The following is a 20,805-nucleotide window of genomic DNA, read 5'->3' as shown; positions in this document are numbered from 1 at the left end:
AGGTCCAGGCTAACGGGTGACGATGGTTTGGGACACCGTGTGACAAATGAGCCTGGAATTAAAACCAGTGCACGTCACATTATATTACGCTATTATAATAATGTCAACACCGTCGTATGATTTGCAAAAGAGAATATATGCCCCCTATATCAGCTCAAGGCAGACGTTTTATTAATTTATTTAGCATATAAAATGTAATGAACAATATCAAAGTAAAATTGGTATGTGCAGTTGCAATCAAAACATAAATATTGGTCATTTGCATTATGAAGATTATCCTAAAGGTTAGGCCTTAGGCTACGTAGAGGCAATATTACATTTATCTCAAAACTTTAGCAATAGCTTATCGATGTATTAAACGGTCTTACATTCATTTCAATGGAAAATTAGAGCTTATTCCATTTATTATCCAGAGATCTGCTTAAAATATGAACTAATTGTAAGATTAAAACACATGTACTATATAGACAGTTATACATATCAATAAATATGAGGAAGCAACCAGGATTCAAATGACAATGAATATCACTGGACAGTTTTCCCAGGGATAAACAGACGTCAAAAAAAGAATCACTTGCCAAAAATGTTTCAACAAATCAGCCCTGAATCCGTTTCAATTGCAATATCTACTTAATGGAATAAAATTAAATCATGCGTTTTACTCAATGCTTCACTTACTAATTGAATAAGTGCCCACTTACCAACTGCATTTTAGCATCTGTGTAGTCAGTTAAAGCGGGAACACTTGCTAAAGGCTGATGGACGTATTTCACTAGTGCATGGAAATTGGGGGTGGGCCCTAAGGGAAGCAAATTTAGCATTAATGAATCGGCATGTATAATATTGCACGAATAAACCTTAAAGAAAAAAAATTAGAAGAATTTTATTATACTTTTTTTCCATATTATTCAAATCACAAATAATAGAAATCAAATACTACTTTTTTAAAACAATATGAATTTTAATGACGATCAGAAATTTTACGTATTTATCAATGAACCATAGTCTTGCAAAGAAATTGTGTGAGTATGAATGTAAAAATTACAAGAAGAGGGGGAAAATTGGAGGTAAGAGTGGGCGCCAAACCTAGGCCCAAGAACCCTAGATATTTATCCAAATATTACCCTTCTCCTGTTCCCCAAGTAGTAGGTAGAGTCTAAAACGTTAACCAGGTTCCAATGGACTCAATTCTCTATCTTCTGATTACGTCTCAGACCCTCTTCCGATGAAATTTGGGCTTTCGCTGTTCTCTATCCATTATTAGCCATTAGGAAAATGTCGTGCATCACTAGGTTCATTAGAGTATTAGGGAAATAATCGCCAAATATTACTTTTTGAACTTCTTATTCAAGTATTATAATAATTCATTACAGTTAGTTATGTGCAATTTATTCCATTTGCGTTGAATAACCTGCTATTTGATTTAAGTGCATATAAGGATTAATTTCGGTGTATATGAACCGAAATGACCTTGAGCTTGGCAAAGCATTTGCACCAAAGGTATTAATGTGACACATAAATCTTTCAGGGGTTCTTATATTCCACTTCCACGTGTAGAATTACGTTACCATGATATTATTGTATTAGGCATGGTAAAAATTATGTTATTATTATTACTAAAATATCCTCTTTTTATATGTCTTTCTATACTATTTTTTGGGTAAATTTAGGAAACAATCGTGGCCCTGTCAGCTGAATCTTTATAGCAGTTGTTCTTCACCTTCCTTATTCCGTGACATTTGAAACCAAAATCAGTTTCAGATAGACTGTTCTCCGCGAAGCATGAAATATGATAGTGAATATAAATTTTAATAAATTGTTACAATGAATTATTTATCTCCTTGGTTCTTGATACGATTGATAATACCTACGTAATTAATGCTATGGCCTTACTTTATCATTGATGAACGTCATAGCTATTTCTATAGGTGTCTAGATTTAAGATTTTATAACCTATGCTTTTTCGGAGTCGATCCCAAGCGTATCGTTTTTTTAAGGAAAAGATTTTTTTTAAGTTTTAAGATTTTGTCATGTTAAGCCATAGTAGCATCATACAATGAATACATTTTTTTCAAAGCAACGCTTAGAGAAGTCGTCATAAGGTGTAGCACTTAGCAAACTATGCAGTCATACACTTAAGTTTCCCAACGCGCACATAAGCAGCATCACAAGATCCAGCTGCAATTTACAGTTGTGGAAATTTCAGCATATAGAGCTCTATTTTGAGATAGGCAGGGTAAGTATTTAGAGGAGAATCGACATCTCAGGCCATTCGTTCCATAAAGGAAGGATGGAGAGAAATCTGGCGTCGGCATTAGCCTGCTCTTAGCGAAAGGCGCCGAGGGCACCACGGTTTAACGTCCCAACCGACGGACGGAGTGTTTAATTCAAATTGTCCTCCAATAACCACTCAAGCATGTTAGTTAAAAAAACCTTTTGGACTATGTCGCAAAAAACGACAGAGGCCTAAAGTTATGTTTTTTTCACTAGCATGACGAGTACTCACGAAAGTTTTAACGACGAACGCTAGAGCAGTCTCTAAAAATTCTCTCCCAGCGCCGGGATATTAACCCCAACCCACGAGGAGGGAAGCCAAAACTCTAGCCACCACACAACCCGATCCCCATCCTAGCTACCTGAAGAAAACCTTACCAATAACAGTTAGTATGAATGTTCTGCGGGTTGTGGTGAAAATAAAAATTAGATGCGTAAACCTATTTCCGTTCAGAAAACATTATGCTTGCGATTGTGAAGATATTTAAGCAATTTTCTCCCATGGTCGACTTTAGTAGTCCACTTGGTGAAATATTTTGGTAATACATTAGCTTGTTTCTTCAGAATAGCTCGTAACCAAATAGCTGCATGGGTGGTAAGGAGGTCTGAATCACTAAAGCAGTCTCTGGAAATTCTCTGCCACTGCCGGGATTTGAACCCAAGTCCACGGGGAGGGAAGCCAACACTCCTGCCACCACACCACGATTCTCCCTTGATGTTTTAAAAGCCAACGCCCACCTGATTTTTATGCAATGGTTCCTCCCGCGTCCCTTTCACTCCACACGCCACCATAAACCCAACTCTCCCCGTGAGGCGCTCTCTTTATGCCATCTCTCCTCCCTGCGTCCTCGCTGGCCCGGTGTATGATGCACGGACGGGTGCACGGCCTGCACGCGGAGGTGAGAATGTGGGGGAGGGGGATGCGAGGGTATCCACATACTGCGCATTCATGGCATCCAGGGTCGCCAACGTTGCAGCGGGGTGGGCGATGGAGAAATGGGAGAAGGAGAACATAGGGAATCTCACGTTCCCATATCAACACTAGCAGCACAGCGTTATCAAGACGTTACCCATGACCACGAATATCACGATAGTGGCATGGTCGAAGTTTAGAGTCATATTTTGGGGTTAGCAAGCGGAATTTTAGGGCCTATGGAGCACAGCTAGGAATTAAAGCTAGGGGGGTTTTAGGCGCAACTAATACTTACGGGTGTGGTGGTATTGCATACCCACCAGGGTAAGCAGGAGTTGCGGGGGCCCTCCTTCCGAAAAATTTTAAGAATAATGGTTCAAAATGGCTAGTTTTACGGCTTTGTGAGGGATATTTGATAAATCCTAACACTATTCTATAAGTAATACTGATCCAAATAAGTAAAATGGATTAAACTTAAAAATTTCTCTGAGCTCTGGGGGGATTTTATCCCCCAAAACCTCCCCATCGCAGCGCCACTGCCCCCAAGTGAAAAAAACCACAGGGTGTTCTTGGAAATTTTGTTTCAATTAGCCTCTGAGAACATCATTTAAAGTACAAGTGCCTACTAATTTGGACTTAAATTTATTTGAACCTAATACGTTTTTGTTTTCCTGTTGACGAATGTTCAGGTTTCGTCATTTTTTTGAAAAGATTATTGAAGATACGTCTCTTTCGGGTAAAACACCGCGTGGGTCCATTGTTCTCGGACGACAGTTTCGCCGGCGTTACAGTCGGCTTCTTCAGGTCAGTGAAGTAATGATGCAGTGAATTGGCTGCCTTATATATCTGTCCGTAGAGGCTAGGTCATCTGTGATTGGCTGTCGCTGCTGTGTCTTTTTCCACGCAAAACTCGTTTCCAGGCATGCGGAAGGGGATAGCCGTCTTCCCTATTGAAATTATCTTGAGTCTTGCTTATTTCGATGGCTTCCCGTATCAGGCGTGGAAAATATCTCCTTTCTTCGGAAATAAGCTTCGCTTCGTCAAAATTGATGTTATGGGTAGGGCCTGTCCATATGTGCTCTGCTATGGCAGAAAGTCGAAATTGTCTGTTTTTAGTTGCCCTTTGATGCTCCATTAGGCGGCACTTGAGGGTTCTGGAGGTCTGGCCTATGTAGCTACTCCCACAGCTGCACTTGACTTCATACACTCCGCTCTTCGACTGCGTAGGAACTCGGTCTTTTACTTTGACGAGAAGGTTTCTGGTCTTGGAGACGCAATTGAACCTTGTGATTACATTGCGTTTGCCGAGAACGCGTGAAATCCTCTCTGTGGTTAATGCAACATAGGGGATCATTGCGAAAGCGGCAGGTTTCGATTTTTCTTCTGCAGGTTGGTCACCGGTCTTTAAAAGGGCCATATTCGCTTTCCTTTCTTCCCTCCGGATGATGTCTCGGTGGTATCCATTTTTCTCCATTACTTTCCTCAGGTGTTGTTTCTCCTTATCTAGGGAATTGTCGTCACAAATAGTTAGGGCTCGGTGGAATAGGGTCCTGATTACAGAGCTCTTCTGCAGTGGATGGTGGTGTGAAGAATATTGTAGGTACCGCTCCGTGTGGGTCTTTTTCCTGTACACCTCATGGCCTAGTCTCCCGTCGGTCTTCTTCTTCACGAGGACGTCTAAGAATGGTAGGCATTTTTCTTTTTCTATCTCCATCGTAAACTTGATGGAGTCGTCTTGCTGGTTTAAATGCTGTAGGAATAGATACAGCTCTTTCTCTCCGTGCTGCCAAATGACGAAAGTGTCGTCTACGTATCTTAGGAAGAGTTTAGGTACAACCCTATAGGTACTCAGCGCCTGCTCCTCGAACTTTTCCATATAAAGGTTGGCGATGACTGGCGAGAGAGGAGATCCCATGGCCGTACCTTTCTTTTGTTCATAAAATTTCCCATTCCAAAGGAAATATGAGTTCTTTAAACAAAACTCCACCATCTTCGGGATGTCGTGCGGTAATCCTTCCGATACGAGTGCTCGCACAGCCTGCACCGCCTTTTACACTGGTATGCTTGTAAAAAGGGACTCCACGTCGAAACTCACTAGGAGATCAGTCTCTGTGGTCTCCGTGTCCTTGCAAATCTGCACGAAATGCGATGAGTTCCTTACGAAGGTCGACGTCGTACCGGTGAAGGGTTTCAGGAGACTCGCGAGGTATCTTGCCAATTTGTGCGTGGGTGAGTCCACGGCACTAACAATGGGGCGAAGAGGGACGCCCGCCTTGTGGATCTTGGGGAGTCCGTACAGCCGAGGTGGTTTGGGAGCCGGTTCAATGAGTCTTTTCCTCCCTTCCACTGGGATTTGATGATTGGTACATGATATCTTTCGTTTTTCGCTGTATACTTGACGTCGGGTCAGACTTCAATGCTCCATAGACTTCTGTATTCAAGAGGGCGAGTATCTTGCTCTGGTATTCTCTCTTGTCCAATGCGACGGTTGCGTTTCCTTTGTCTGCGGGCAGTATTATCAAGTCGTCGTTTTCTCTCAGTTCCTTGATTGCGATTCTCTCATCCTTGGGAATATTCGACTTGGGTGGCCTTGACTGGAGTAAGATGCGTCCCACTTCATCTCGGATGTCGTCAGCTTCTTGTTTATTTAGTTTGCGGACGGCATCTTCTACTCCTGTAATGATGTCTTCCGTGGGTATTCTGCTAGGCGTAATGGCGAAATTGAGCCCTTTGGACAGCACGGAGATCGCCGCTTTCGATAACTCATGGCCGCTCAGATTGATGACGTCGCGGTCCTTTTCAGGGCCGTCTCCTTCTGGCCCTTGGTGTTGCTTGTTGCTTGTTGCAGGAACCACAGAGAGGATTTCACGCGTTCTCGGCAAACGCAATGTAATCACAAGGTTCAATTGCGTCTCCAAGACCAGAAACCTTCTCGTCAAAGTAAAAGACCGAGTTCCTACGCAGTCGAAGAGCGGAGTGTATGAAGTCAAGCGCAGCTGTGGGAGTAGCTACACAGGCCAGACCTCCAGAACCCTCAAGTGCCGCCTAATGGAGCATCAAAGGGCAACTAAAAACAGACAATTTCGACTTTCTGCCATAGCAGAGCACATATGGACAGGCCCTACCCATAACATCAATTTTGACGAAGCGAAGCTTATTTCCGAAGAAAGGAGATATTTTCCACGCCTGATACGGGAAGCCATCGAAATAAGCAAGACTCAAGATAATTTCAATAGGGAAGACGGCTATCCCCTTCCGCATGCCTGGAAACGAGTTTTGCGTGGAAAAAGACACAGCAGCGACAGCCAATCACAGATGACCTAGCCTCTACGGACAGATATTTAAGGCGGCCAATTCACTGCATCATTACTTCACTGACCTGAAGAAGCCGACTGTAACGCCGGCGAAACTGTCGTCCGAGAACAATGGACCCACGCGGTGTTTTACCCGAAAGAGACGTATCTTCATACTCATCGACCCGCGGAAGCCTGCATAATGAAAAAATTATTATTTAACTTTTGGAGGAGGGTGCCCCTGTCCCCATAAAACTCCGCCTATTGCTAGAGGGTTCTTCAGTCGGCCTGTGAAGCTCCAGAGCTGGAATTCTTACTAGCGGGCTCTCATTTAACTGGAAGTGATTCACATATGTATTTGGTCTTGAAGAAGAAGACTTCTAATATCGCTGAACTTTAGATGACGCGTCACTGGGGTTTGGCCGTTTGTATTTCCCGACGAACTCCTTGTTTAAAAATTACGTTATGGTGTCGAAATATTAAGAACATATTCCCTGTACTTGACATTGTCATGTATCTAGAATATGAAAACAATACCCGGTTTTTTTTTCAGATTAAAAAATTTTACGATTTTGATCGGGCAAATGGAGAAAAGCCTTCTTTCCGCACCTGAAAATTTCAGACGGTAACGCAAAATTTAAACGAGTAAAGCGTGGAAAAAAAGGTGGCAAAAAGCGACAAGTGGAGAGGGAGTGATGGATTCTCTGAAGTAATTAAATAGCATAGAAGTTGTCACAATTGGATTTTACTCTGATAACTTTTACAAAGACTCACAGTAGGAAATGAGGTTTTCATGGTGTCGACCAAAATGACTGAACATATGAAATAAATATTTATTCATCTTCTTAATCGCTGGTTGGCCGGTGAGTCTTGGCGCTGACCAATGTTTGACAGCTTGTGGAACACGGAGATCTGAGAATAGATAAAGAAAATAAATTTAAATCAACCAATATTTGGCTGTGGTGATAAATAAAGAGCACAAAATATTGAGAAAAAAACTTAAATAAACCAATACGTTTCCTTCAGGTGAATCGCATTTAGCAAAAGAAAATGAATCAAAGCGAGAGAGAGAAGAAATGTACTGTAAGAAATTCTTTATGTAGTACTTTGTACTCCTTATATCCACACTGCCACAAAACTCATTGCGAATTTTAATCAAGTTTTAATCACCTGATATGCCACGTGATAAGCAACAAATAGCCTCGATAAATAGGATAGAATTTGAGTTAACTTAATGTCGATTTTATCGAAATCTAAGGTTTATTTAGAGCAAATATTTGATGCGATAGCTCTTAAGGATTTTATTGCTACATAAAAAAAGTCTAAGCCTAAGAAAATGCACCTACAACTAAATTACCATGAACATAAAATCCATTGGTCTCGTTAATCATTGAAGCAGCTCTTAACTTGATGAACTTTACCAGAAGCCATTATGGCCTCTTCAAAATGTTATAGTTTGTAAGCATATCAAAGTAATCGTTACAGGGTAGATATTGTTCCTTAACATGCGGGCCAGCTAATTGCTGTCAAATAGATCAACGTTTGCATATCATTCCATTTGGCTGAAATTTAATACTGTCAAAGCAATCCAATATTATGGATGTACTAGTAGCAAGAATTCGCGTTAAGTCATACGCTCAATATTGCCTTAGTTAAGGTTTTCATACTTGGGTTTGCACTATACCAGATGAGCGCTCTGCTTCCATGCCGGTAAAAAAACATTAGGAACTATAACCGAAGGAAGATACTTTTAATATGGGAAAATATATTTTCCCTTCAGCGTAACATTGTGGAACTCAGGCATTTTAGATTCATCTCGATGGATCAACTCCACGATCTAGGGCATAAATATGTATTGCGATGCTCCTGGATACAGACAGGGAGAGAATGCTGTGAGAAATGGATGCGGGGGATGATAAGATGCGGATGGGTGATGCTAAAAGCTACTCGAGTCTGCAAGATCGGCTCAGAGTGGGTTGGAAAACCTGGGTGACCTAGGAGAGGGGGCGGGGGTGGGAGGGAGGGATTGTAGACATGCATCGCAATCGGGAGACCTGGGGACCACGGCGAGGGAGAAATCTCTCGCAGACAGAAAAAAAAGAGAGACGAAAAAGTACCGTCGGCATGCATCCGCTGTGTTCGCCCGCGCGAGAATGCAGAGCATTGATATTGTCTCATCGTGGAGACGGGCAAAGATGCACCTCTTACGAAGATGCTGCACTCCACAACCGCGAAAGTGACAGGTAAAGCCACCTTAATACGAGAAAAATAATGTATAACATATTATGATAATGCTACTTCATTAATTCACACAACTCCTTAAGCATAAACATTCAAATAAATTCAGGGGTAAGGAAAGAAAGGGATAGGAACATATAATAGAAAAAGGACGAGGACAACGGTGCTGTGGTAGATGGAAAAAGCCAGAAATCAGGGGGTAAAAATGGCTACCTGACTGGGACACGAACCCAGAACCTCCCGGTTGCCGGCCGGGTGCTCTATTTTCCATCTTCCACAGCACCGTTATCCTCGTCCTTTTTCTATTATATGTTCCTATCCCTTTCTTTCCTTACCCCTGAATTTATTTGAATGTTATGATAATACATTTAATTAGGGTGAATCTGTTAGTTTCACGCTGAACTCAAAGCTGGAACAAGTTTACCAAAAATAAATTGCAGCTGTGGTTGTAAAGCTAATCACTAAGTTAACTTATTTAATTTTTAATAATTATTCAGTCACCATAAACAGTCCATTAACATTATGTTGACAGTTTTTCTTACCAATCTTTTTAATGTACCCATTTTTTAATATTACACAGTCAAATAAATATTTCAAGGTTCGACACGGGTAAAATTGCAATATGCATAGATAATAAGAAATATAATCGTTACAGAGAATAGCACGATTTGGGCATGGGATCGAAATATAGACACATATGGGTGGAAGCCAGTTAAGGAGAAGGAAATGCATAAGTCCTTCAATTCACCAGGTGCTTTTGGTTTGCGAATAATTTTGTATGATAATTAACATCATGAATGCGTGGAAGGATTAAAAAATAATGAGCCAACAGAAGTGTGATGCACTGAAAATAGACCAATGACCAACAAAATATAAAGCTCTGCAGAATTATGGAGTTATAATGTTGAGACGAATAAGATAGGTTTATCACGGCTTTATTGTTCTCGTACACTACCTATTGCTTTACCTACCCTTTGTTGCTACAGTTGACCAGATCAAAATTGCCTTCCTCAACTCATTTCTATGCTTATCACGTATCTCCTCATGGTTTTTCTAGCGCATCTGAAGTACGGCGACCAATATTGGCTGTATGCGAGTTGGTGCAATGGATATAGGAGACAATTTCGATATTTTTTGACCGAAGCATGCGATAAAGGAAAAAGCACTCGCTAGAGCAGATATTTTTTGAGGTCATAAACTCCATTTTAATAATACAAATTTTTTTATATACCATTTATTTACTAGCTTACATAAATTAGTTAGAATTCCATCTAACAAGAGTAAATAATACATTGACATATGATACGCTAAAAAATTGCAAAATAATGATGATGATTAACTTTTTACAATTGATAAGACGAGAATTTTCAAGAGTTCAAGACCATCCCTTTATCATAAGCCATTTCTCGATTTTCCTTCCGTAAGGAATTTTTAGCCATCCCTTGCGTGCGATATTGTTTCGTCGATATTTCATAACATACATTCATAAAATTGATCGTTTCCCAAAAATACCGTTTTTTGTGATGTAAGAGGGTTATTTTATGCCATTGACGATGTGCTATTGAAATTACGACATGAAACTCAAAGGTGAGCTCAGGATGCATACCCATTTGCAGACAAGACTGCAAATTTATGCAACAAAAGAGTAAGAATACACGTTCATATCTGTTACTTATTGTGGAAATGTTTCCTCCGTTCGTTTATTTAATAAAATAAAGGGCCGCAAGTTTGTTTTATGGAGGAGGGCATTACTCTTTAACTTCGTAAGCAACTTCACATTTCACTTTAGTTTCTCATCTCACTTTCTTAACACCTTCCCGTGAAATATTCGAAGATTATGAATACATTGAATGGAGCTTTTACCAACATGTAATGCAATAACGTTACCCAATGCCAGAAAAGCTTAAATATTAGGTTGTAACTTAGCTTAATAACTGTAAGAGAAATGTTTTTCGATTGAAGATATAATATAAAATTACGCACGTGGAGTCGAGTCTACAGTTAAATACACAAGATGAACCTTTTTCTCGACAAAGGAGCCTCAATATAGATGTAACAATATAGAATTTCATATTCTTGCTTAGACTAGGATTGCCTATCCCCTTCTTCTACGCCTATCGTCTATTTCCTGACAGCTTGCTTGACGTACTAACGTGACGAGCGGCGGGCGGTATTGATGGCATGCGAACAGGTACAAAGGAAATGGGAGACTAGGTCGAAATTTTACGTGAAGTTCGTGGCAAGCGACATTGGGAAACGCACTCCGCCATTCAGGCACGCTACACAATCGCCACTATGGAGAATACATTGAGAAGCCAACGCCACCGAATGCCGCGCCGCCGCCGGCGTCGATTTGAACTAAAGCCACGTTTGTTGGAAAGGTTTGAATGAATAATGCATTGCATTGCGTGCCTGATTGACGAGACGGGGGTTCAAACCCGCGGTCGGTCGGTCGCCCAGCACGAATTTTCCGTATTTTTTTTCCTTTCCCTTCGCCAGATTTTCTTCCTTCTGTCCACCATGCTGACACTGAATAGGTGACACTGCAAAGCATCGATTGCTTTGAGAGACAACTTCTCTGACGCATTACTCTGCGTGCTGCCTCATTGACGAGGGGCATAAGAAGTAGTTAGGATGTCCATCACGTACGATCTTTGACGTCCTGCCTACTCCTAAATTGGATTGTATGCAGTGGCGCCGACTCAATGGGGCCTGAGGGGGCCCGAGCCCCCCAAAAAATTCGTTACAGATGTGAGGAAAAAATGTGTCAGGCTTGTCGATTTTCCCCGGAGTGTCCAGATATCGAGATTCGAGTGATCAGGGTTCTAATGTTGATCATACGACTCTTCTAAAATGTTTAAAAAACTTAAAATTCACTACTTATAAAATTTACCGGGGCAAGGTCTCCGGTTTGGGCCCCCCAATATTTTTTGTAAGTCGGCACCCCAGATTTTATGGATGGATGGATGATGACTGATAGAAATTAATATTTAATCTAGGCATATTTTGAATGCATTGTATTCATATATTTTAATTTCCTTTAGTATGAATACATTTTTATATTAATAAACGACTCGAAGGAGTAGCTGAAAGAGTATTTTTTTAGTTTCATTTTTCAACTAAGCTCTGAAATGTATTCCTGAAGCATTAGAAAGTGTTTTACGCACTTAGGATTGTGAGACTGCCCTCTCTACCCACCTATTCCCAGGATTGTAATAACGATGTTAAGTATTTTGCTGTCCTTTCAAAGTGAGAATATAAGACAAATATCCCATATTGCACTCCTCAGAGCATTTATCTATATGGGTGACTTGATAGAGATTGTTTTTGGAAAGTGTAGCTTTTCGTACGGATTTTTAAACCAAATGTATACCCTTGAAAACAAGGCAATTTAAAATGTGTATATGATTCTCGGAAGTGTATTTTAATCCCTTACACATTTTGGGTTCCAGAGTTCTCAGTATATAGTTCTATAATAACATACATTTCACGTCCAATAATTCATCAAACTATTGGAAAAAAATACTTTCTTAATGTTTTCTTTACTGATAAATGCAAAAAACAATGGAAATACGAAATTTAAAATTATTTTTCGTGGTGTTGACCATTATTGACGAAGGATAAAATTGTGAAAGGCAGACAGATAGCTATACGACCCGTGACAAAAATTAGCTGGCCACGTGATTATTTTTAGATGGAGAACATACCACTCTAACTTCATAAGCAAGAAGTTTTTTACACTTATTTTTTCATAAATCTCTCGTGCATTTATTTGAAGTTTGTAAGAGAATGAATTTTTTTTAAAATCAAGTGATGCAAAATCGTTACCGAAGGACAGAAGAAATGAGAGATCGGACCACAATTAATTTTTTCAATCTTAGGTAAAAAGAATTCCGCTAAAAAATTAAAATCTAAAATAGCATATTAATCTTTAGTACGTCTGAAAAAGGAGACAAGTATGATATTCTTTGAGGCGTTGGACGGGTCGCATCGTGGGCGTACCCAGAATCAAAACTGGGGGGGCGGCAAAACTAGCTGCGATCGTTCAAGTTGTAACTTTTTTGCACAGAAATGGCTAATGAAACCAAAATTTTAAGGATAATATGACAGTAATTTATTAGTTTTTATAATTATTTGCTTGAAAAAATAATGATTTTTATTTTAGTTCTATTTATATTTTAGTTCTAGTCTTTAATTCTAATAATAATAATATCATTTATCTTCAAAAGGAAAATTTGTTCTTTTGAAGAAAAATGAAAGAAAAAACTTTTGTTTGAAAAACTTTTCCTATGGACTAAATTTGTTTTCGCTCCTAGGAGGGGCAGTTGCCCCCCGCTGGGTACGCCCATGGGTCGCATTCATAGAGTTATTAATGGACTATAACTGAACTATATACTGATTGAACTACATACTCTAAGGTCGCATTACTCTCTGTATCGTTTACAGCCCAACGTCCCCGTCTGTGAACAGATTTATAATAATTCATGAAAGTTATATTTCGTATCTGTGATTACTTTTGTAGCTTTTGTTATTTAAATAAAGTATAGAAGTATCTTTTAAGTGAATCGCTTGACTTGTGCGTACATTGGTCGTTCATTATGCCTTTTCAAAATTGGTTATTTTCATCACCTCTGTAGTGAGCATGCGGTTTATTCGATATTTTCCCTACACTCGCTTTCCAGGAACAAATGCTGATTTATTCAAAAGATCAGTATATATTACGCTGTTAAAACTTACTTTTTTGGTTAAGCGTATTTTCAAGCAATATCAAAATTTTGTGGCGTGTCCCCATTGGGGAACATGGTTGAATACGCATTTTAAAATTTTTATTCGGGTTTTCTTTCATGATATCTCTTAATTAGTTGTAAAACAAATAGGATTTGCAAAAAATAATAAAAATCAATTGGTAAGTTAGTTCGGTCTTTTAAGGTTTAAATATTGGGTCACAAGTAATTGCTTGTGACTCTAAACTGTGCTAATACAAGCTTAAAAAATTAATTCCATTTACACGCAACAAAAGTTTTTACACGAAAGATTTAATTAATTAATTTTCAAAATTATTCATCATTGCAACGAATGTAGAATATCGCGGGTTCGCGGAAATCTTCCGCACTTCTTCGATGGATCTTCTCAGTGCTTCCCCACGATAACAGCGTCGCTAGGGCAAGAGCGGGTTAATGCCGAACTATGTGAATTGCCGCGGAAAAGTTGTGCCGTCGCCTGCCGCATTAAAATTTGAATCTACGAACTCAGGCTATTCGTAGTGTAGATATTCTTCCCTCCAATGAGGGTTTACATTAAAAACTGTTATTGCGAAAGAGTTTTTGGTCGAATTGGATGAATACCTGGTAGAGAAAAGCGACTTCATATTAATATTAGACCTAGTTAATGCACGATCGCGCTCGTATTGCTTATGAAAGAGCTGTAATATCTTAGAAAAATTTGTATGAAGAATTTTTGAAGAAATTTCTGTGCATTAAAGAAAATAGCAACGCCAAATGGCAATATTCATACCTATCGTCCTGTAGTATGTGAAGAGTTTGCCATCACAGTTCTAACTGTTGGTCTAACCATGATTCTCAATGCATACGTTGTAGATTAGATTGATAAAGTTTACGTATAATGTTTATGCTATTAAAGCACCTCTTGCAATACAAGAAGAACAGAAAAGACAAAAAGCTTTATGAGAATTATTGAAATCCCAAACTTATCCTGAGATATACAGAAACCAAGCAAGGCTTACGGCATGCTATAAATTTTTAAGCCTCCAGAGCATTATTAACCCTTGACCGGTGACGTGCGGTCTGAGAGACCTCTGTGTTTTTAAAATTATGAATATTTTCAAATTGGCTGTTTTTAAGTATCTAAAATCATCGTTAGCTTCAAATTTTTATATAATAAGGGTACAGCACTATTAAAATTAAACTTTTTAATTATAACTCTGTAAATTTACAAATTAATTCGATTAGCGGTCTGAGAGACCTCACGTCACGCCTGCAGAATGCGCCAAGAAAAGGAATAAACGAGATAAATTCAATTGTTTCCAATTAGTTAGCCATCGTTATTTGACTTTTAAGGCGTTATTTTGAATAATGGCGTAATATTGAAGCTCAAAAATGATAACAATAATTCAAGTGTGTTTGATATCAGTTTTTGGATCCTTTTTTAAATTACCTTTTTTATACCGAAAAATTGATTTGTATTGGTGACGCATAAAATATCAAGTTTGGAATAGCTTAGAAGATAAAGAAACAAACTTAAACAGTAGAAATGTCATCGCAACATTTTATGAATTTTCGTTTTATTGCGGTCTCCCAGACCGCACGCCACTGGTAGTGTAACAAATATTTCACGTCACTGGTTAAGGGTTAAGATTTGAATTTATTCAATAATTTAACCGGGGTAAGAATCATGAGAGCAATGAGAAATACGAATTATGGCAAGAAGGTTATTATAATAAATTGTTTCTAATCTAATATCAACGAAAGAGGTCAAAACGAACAAATGGCATGAATCTTGGTGACGTGACATCCTCATGTCGAAGGAGGATTTGAGATACTGCAGCAATACTATGAATGCACTTGATATCATCTGATTGTGCTGCAGTGAACTCAGCTCGCAGCGACATCTGCTCTGCGTTCTTCTTTTGGTATACTCCATCTTCGCGTTGAAAGTTATCATAGTATTGACCCTTGCGATGGGACTTCTGAGATAACTTCAAATTACGTTATCAAACATTAATAATCCCCCTATGAATATGGTGACCCAGTTACGTGATAGAAAATGAAACCTACGCAGAATTACGGTCTAGCCATGGATCGATTATGCTGGTTCATGGTCGTAATACTAAAAATTCAATACATTTAAATGCATATTTTGCGATGAAAAGTTGCTCATTTATCTAAAACTAAACCCTCATCAATACTCAATGTTCAATTTAAACAAAAAATATGTCATTTTATCCTTAAAAATTTGTAGATGGCATCTATCACTTAAAAACTTTTTAAACTAAGGATTAGAGAGTTTGTGTAAGTTGAACAAGCATTGCAATGTCTTCAGTATACATTATCAATCTCACGGAGAATTATTTTTCTACCTACCTACAATTTTTCACAATATACCAGGGGCCCCAGACATTGCTAAAAGGTAAAGTAGTATCATGCTTAAAATAAAAAAGGAATACTGCGCCTTGAAGCAATCCTACCAAAGAAACCAGTTTTCAATTAATATCACTTTAAATATAAAATAACTCTGAGAAACAATAGCTGTGATAATATTTTTATTTGCACAAAAATTGGGTCGAAATTTGTATTTTTCCCTCTCTTTACAATTCTAAGTTTATGTTCCCCCTATAACGTACCGTAAATCACCTTCATACTTCGAGAGATGCAGTCTTTTTGAGACCGTTAACATGCAAAGGATCCTGGGATTCAGGAAATGGGTTGAAAGGAGTAAATATCGTTGAAAGTCATCCTGCAACCAATTATTTCAGCGAGATTAACTCCTTTCAACCCATTGAATCTATCCCAGGCTCCATTGCACTCATCTTTTAACCACCTCAAAAACTGTTCCATCCTTTTCCTGAGCATCAAAAGTTCACGAGTCATACAGCGGTGTGCTCCATTTAACCCTTCATTGGCCATCTCTTTCTAATCTTGATAAGGACCGCTATTATCAGTTCTCTTCCATTGGTGAACGCCGTAATGATAAGTACTCCTATTCTCAAATCATGTGAACTGCTATTGCAAAAAAATTTTATCGAGTAATCCGTAAATAATAATCAGGAAATTATTGTATGCTCCAGGAATACTAACTTGATCAAATTTTTTAACAAGAATGCTCTATCCTTATTATTTCCATAATTTTTGATTATATAATAACTTAGTCGCAAGAAATATTACGAGTACTACGCACCGTAAAATTACCCTTATTTTATACTCATAAGTTCAGCATTTACTTGTGGAGCAAATATATAAGCCAAGCAATACTTAGAAGTGGCAAAAAGACAGTCTCTCCTATGTCAATCCACAAAATAATGCAAAATAAAATTATTTTCTCAGGAATATAGATCCTTATAAAAAATTAATGATAAAGCTATTTGGTTAAAAATGAAGTTAACAAGGCATGTAAATTCAACTTTGTTCATGCCAATTCAAAACAGAGAGTAACAGTAATAAATGGCGTAAATTGAATTTGAAATAATTACAAAATGAAGTTACTGAATAGATGTGGCAAGTCGGCGGCATTGAAAAATCGGTAATGTATTCAGAACATTTAAATATTAGGAGAGCTGCCATTATCACTCACGTAGTGTATTTGAATCTAGATCACGGGGAGAATACAGTTCGATTTTCGAAATATTGAAAAAAAGTTCGAAAAATTAAAGCACAGATGTGAGTGACGTCAATTTCACGGTACACCTTTCGACACCTTATTGTGCACTGTCCGTAGGTGCTGCCAATGATTACAATCAATGACTTTTCGTAGACTTGCAGTAACTTTTTGTCATTTCCTGGATTAGAGAATTTTTGAGCGACCGCGTCCAAAGAGTAGTATTAGACGGTGCAGTCTCCAATGAGGTTAGAGTGACTTCTGGCGTTCCTCAGGGTAGTGTCATTGGCCCACTCCTATTCCTTCTTTATATAAACGACATTGGCGAAGTAGTGCAGAGTAAGTTACGATTATTTGCAGACGACGCTGTAGTTTACAGAGAAATTCGTTCCAGCAAAGATATAGATGAACTAACGAATGACCTTGCTGCTATCCAAGCTTGGTGCGATGCTTGGCAGTTAGAATTAAATTTGAAAAAAATGCGTCGTAATGAATTTCTGGAAGAAGAATAACTCCCTACAGCGTAACTATGTCATTCGGGGCGCGCAGTTAAAGGCAGTTGAATCTGTGAAATATCTAGGGGTTAGACTCAATAATGATCTATCGTGGAATAAACATATTCGAGAAATAACCGGTCAAGCTAATCGTAAAATGGGTTTTGTTAAAAGAATATTAGGAAAGTGCGACGACAAAGTGAGAGAAATTAGCTACTTTTCCCTCGTTAGACCACATTTGGAATACGCTGCCAGTGTTTGGGACCCTCATGAAAAAGGCTTAATAACAGAGTTAGAACGCGTGCAAAGAAGAGCTGCCAGGTATGTGAAAGGTCGTTACGATAGTCTTGTTAGTGTAACTGACCTCTTACATAAACTCGGATGGGAATCTCTGTCGGACCGTAGATTGAAAAATAGACTAAACCTTTTAGATAAATTCAAGAGCAGTGTCTTTTCTGACGAAGTTAACCATATCTTGCGGACGCCAACGTACTACGGAAGATCAGATCATATAAATAAAATAAGAGAGATAGATTGCAGAACAGACAGATTCCGAATGTCATTTTTTCCACTATCAATAAGAGATTATAACGGCAGCAATAGAACGCGTAAATAGATTGCATAACTTGTAGTGTAGCCTACTAACCTATGTAAAACTTACTGCATGTTTCTGAATTTCTATTCTATATTCTATTTCTAACAGCATATAGTAGTATAGTTTGTTATTATACGGGACGTTTCTTGGACGGTGTGGTGTGCATGTGGGAGTCCAAATGCATGCTGCATGCTGGTGATTGATCACCCCCTGCCAAACACCCTAGAGGTGGCTCGCAGGGTAATTTGTAGATGTAGATGTAGATGTAACTAATTGAACCAATACATTTTCGCCTAAGAATTACTAAGTATCAACATTCCTCTCTAAAACCTAATCTCAAGGAAATATACTTCCAATAATGGCCATTTCTACTTCCAATTACCTTTTTGATTGACTCTAGACTCTCTCATTGATAATGAGCAGAGTAATTGACTGGTCCAGGTCTTCATCCTTGAAAAAATATTTATTTTATCTTCTATTGTTAGCTAATGTGAGCCTCTATATGATACTTTAATATTTCAACTTCATGCAGTATATTCTTAAAAATAACTGACATGGTCCTCTACAAATATTGTCGACTAACATAAAAAACAGCCCTATTTTTCCACCTCTTCAGATGCCATAAAATCTCTTTCTCATTCCAGTTTCCTTGTAATCCCGAGTAAAATAGGTGATGTAAGATTTCTCGTTCATATACTGGTATACTAGTTTACTAGTTCATATACTAGAAAGCTAATCACATCCAGGGCATATGATGTGTTAGCGCATAGCGAAAGCCAGGCTGTACAGTTATATTACCTCTAAAATTTGAAAAAAATGTCTCTCTAGGTGAGGAATTACTACTATTCCGTCTATAAAGAAATGATATATTATAACATTCTGCGAAATGTATGTGCCAATCCGACTGGGATAAAAATTTAGATCGAGCGAAAATTAAAAATATTTCGTAAAATTTTCGGAGGCGGGGCAAGTGAAAAGAAATGTTAGTGAATTAGATAAAATAAGGTGATAAATATAAAAAAATACCGTTGAGTAAGCCGCGTGGCAAAAATAGCTATTTCTATGAGAAAAAAGTGAAGACCATATGTATCGCGTGAATCCGAACCTCATTCGTTATTCCGCCAAAACTAGTAACTAGCGAATATGTCACCCTTCGTTTTCCCTACTTAGATCCCTCTTACCCCTCATCAAATTGCATCCCAAATAAATTCAGATTTCCGCCTCTTTAGACGTCTTGAATCTCATCACGACTCAGCGTCTTGATAACAGCCGCTCCCCTGACTCTGCACCCTTGGCTGCATCCCGCACCCGAAAAAATAAACACACCCGCGCCACCGACGACGTCAACACCTTCACGCCCAGCGGAGCGATTAGCCCGCTCCCGGCGAAGAGATGCATGTGAATCAAAATTTCTCAAGAGATGTTCCTCCCCTTCTTTTTCCCAACCCTCCTCACCCCAATTGGAATAACTCATTTTTCACCCCCACCTCCTTCGTTCCCGATTCGGAGTGGAAAAATGGAGGAGAACGAGATAGGCAAACAGGGAATTTCGCGTTCAATTCGTCTGAAAAAAATAATCATTTCCCTCGCCACCCTATTTCTCCTTCCCATATCTCCACTCCGTCAATCGAAGGGTATAAGCTAAGGCTGCGAATTATTTTGTTATAAAAATGTTCTTATGACCTACTTTGATCCCCTATTGCAAGTTGGATGGAGTAATATTTGGGCAAATTTAATTCAGTCATGATGAAAACTGATATTCAGTCATATTCATGTCCTAAAATGCATTTCTATCGGTTGGGTGATTTTATTGGCCATTTATGTATTTCGTGGGAATCCCGCTGCGTTTATGAGATTTAACGATATTTTTGACTGAGACTATGAGGGTTCTAGGTGAACCCTCTTAGGGATACAACACACCGGGGCCGGGACCCAAGCCCGGATATTTTTGACTGTGGAATATACGTTATTAATTAATACTCAATATGTTTCTCGTTCGAAAAAAATATTTAAAAATAATGACATGATCTTCAATGCACGCCATCGACTAAAATCCAAAACCTTCTCATAGTGCCACCTCTTTAGATGCCATAAAATCTCTTCCATATTCCAGGTTTCCAGTCAACCCGAATAATATAAGTCAAGATATCTTGAGTTAAGTTCATGTGGTGGCCATAATCACATCAAGGACATATGAAGTGTACGTGTTTAACAAAAGCCAGGCTGTAAAGTCTTGCCGTGAGCGTTCACTTCAGAGAAGGGAGAAATAGAAAAAAAGAAGAGCAAAATTTATTCACATTTGCATGTTTATACAAATTTAGATAGGGAAATGACGCATGATGCTGCTTGTATACCTGCACAGACGCTATCAAAAAGTCAAAAATACCCGTGGGTTGTATGACTTCGCAACTATTTCGCCAAGGTAAATATATACTTGGGGTTTTCGAAAACGGCCAATTCGCACACCAAGGAGAAAGACGAAAGAAATTCTCACTTTTTTAAATTATTGTTATTTTTTAAATTTATTTTTTAACCACACCACGATCCCTCCTTTTTAATTGCGCGCGCGAGCATCATCGACTCGCGCTCGGCTGCACTGCGCGCCTCCTTTCGGATCGGGGAGGAAATATAAAAAAAATTGAAGGCGCGAAAGCCGCAAAGCAATAA

At 38.7% G+C, this 20,805-nt stretch overlaps 1 protein-coding gene across 1 annotated transcript; it reads right to left on the bottom strand.

Moving 5' to 3' along the window:
- Positions 1-3,047: 3,047 nt before the first annotated feature.
- On the bottom strand, positions 3,048-5,102 carry LOC124174232. The gene is made up of 2 exons (XM_046553325.1): positions 4,308-5,102; positions 3,048-3,161 (listed from the first exon to the last, which is right to left on the bottom strand). Exons 1-2 carry the CDS (start codon positions 5,100-5,102, stop codon positions 3,048-3,050), a joined length of 909 nt encoding a protein of 302 aa, XP_046409281.1.
- Between the last annotated feature and the right edge of the window lie 15,703 nt (positions 5,103-20,805).

This window comes from Ischnura elegans, chromosome 2, assembly GCF_921293095.1.
Source record: "Ischnura elegans chromosome 2, ioIscEleg1.1, whole genome shotgun sequence".
Classification (NCBI taxonomy): Eukaryota; Metazoa; Arthropoda; class Insecta; order Odonata; family Coenagrionidae; genus Ischnura; species Ischnura elegans.
Note: the sequence above shows the minus strand (reverse complement) of the source record. Positions and strands in the feature narration are given on the sequence as shown.

Bases quoted from the DNA above. Each gene is read 5' to 3' on its own strand.
- LOC124174232 (XM_046553325.1), bottom strand. From the start codon at position 5,102: ATGGGATCTCCTCTCTCGCCAGTCATCGCCAACCTTTATATGGAAAAG. The intron at 3,162-4,307 runs GCAACTAAAAAC...CTCCGCGTGCAG, and splicing joins GCCTAATGGAGCATCAAAGG to GCCGTGCACCCGTCCGTGCA.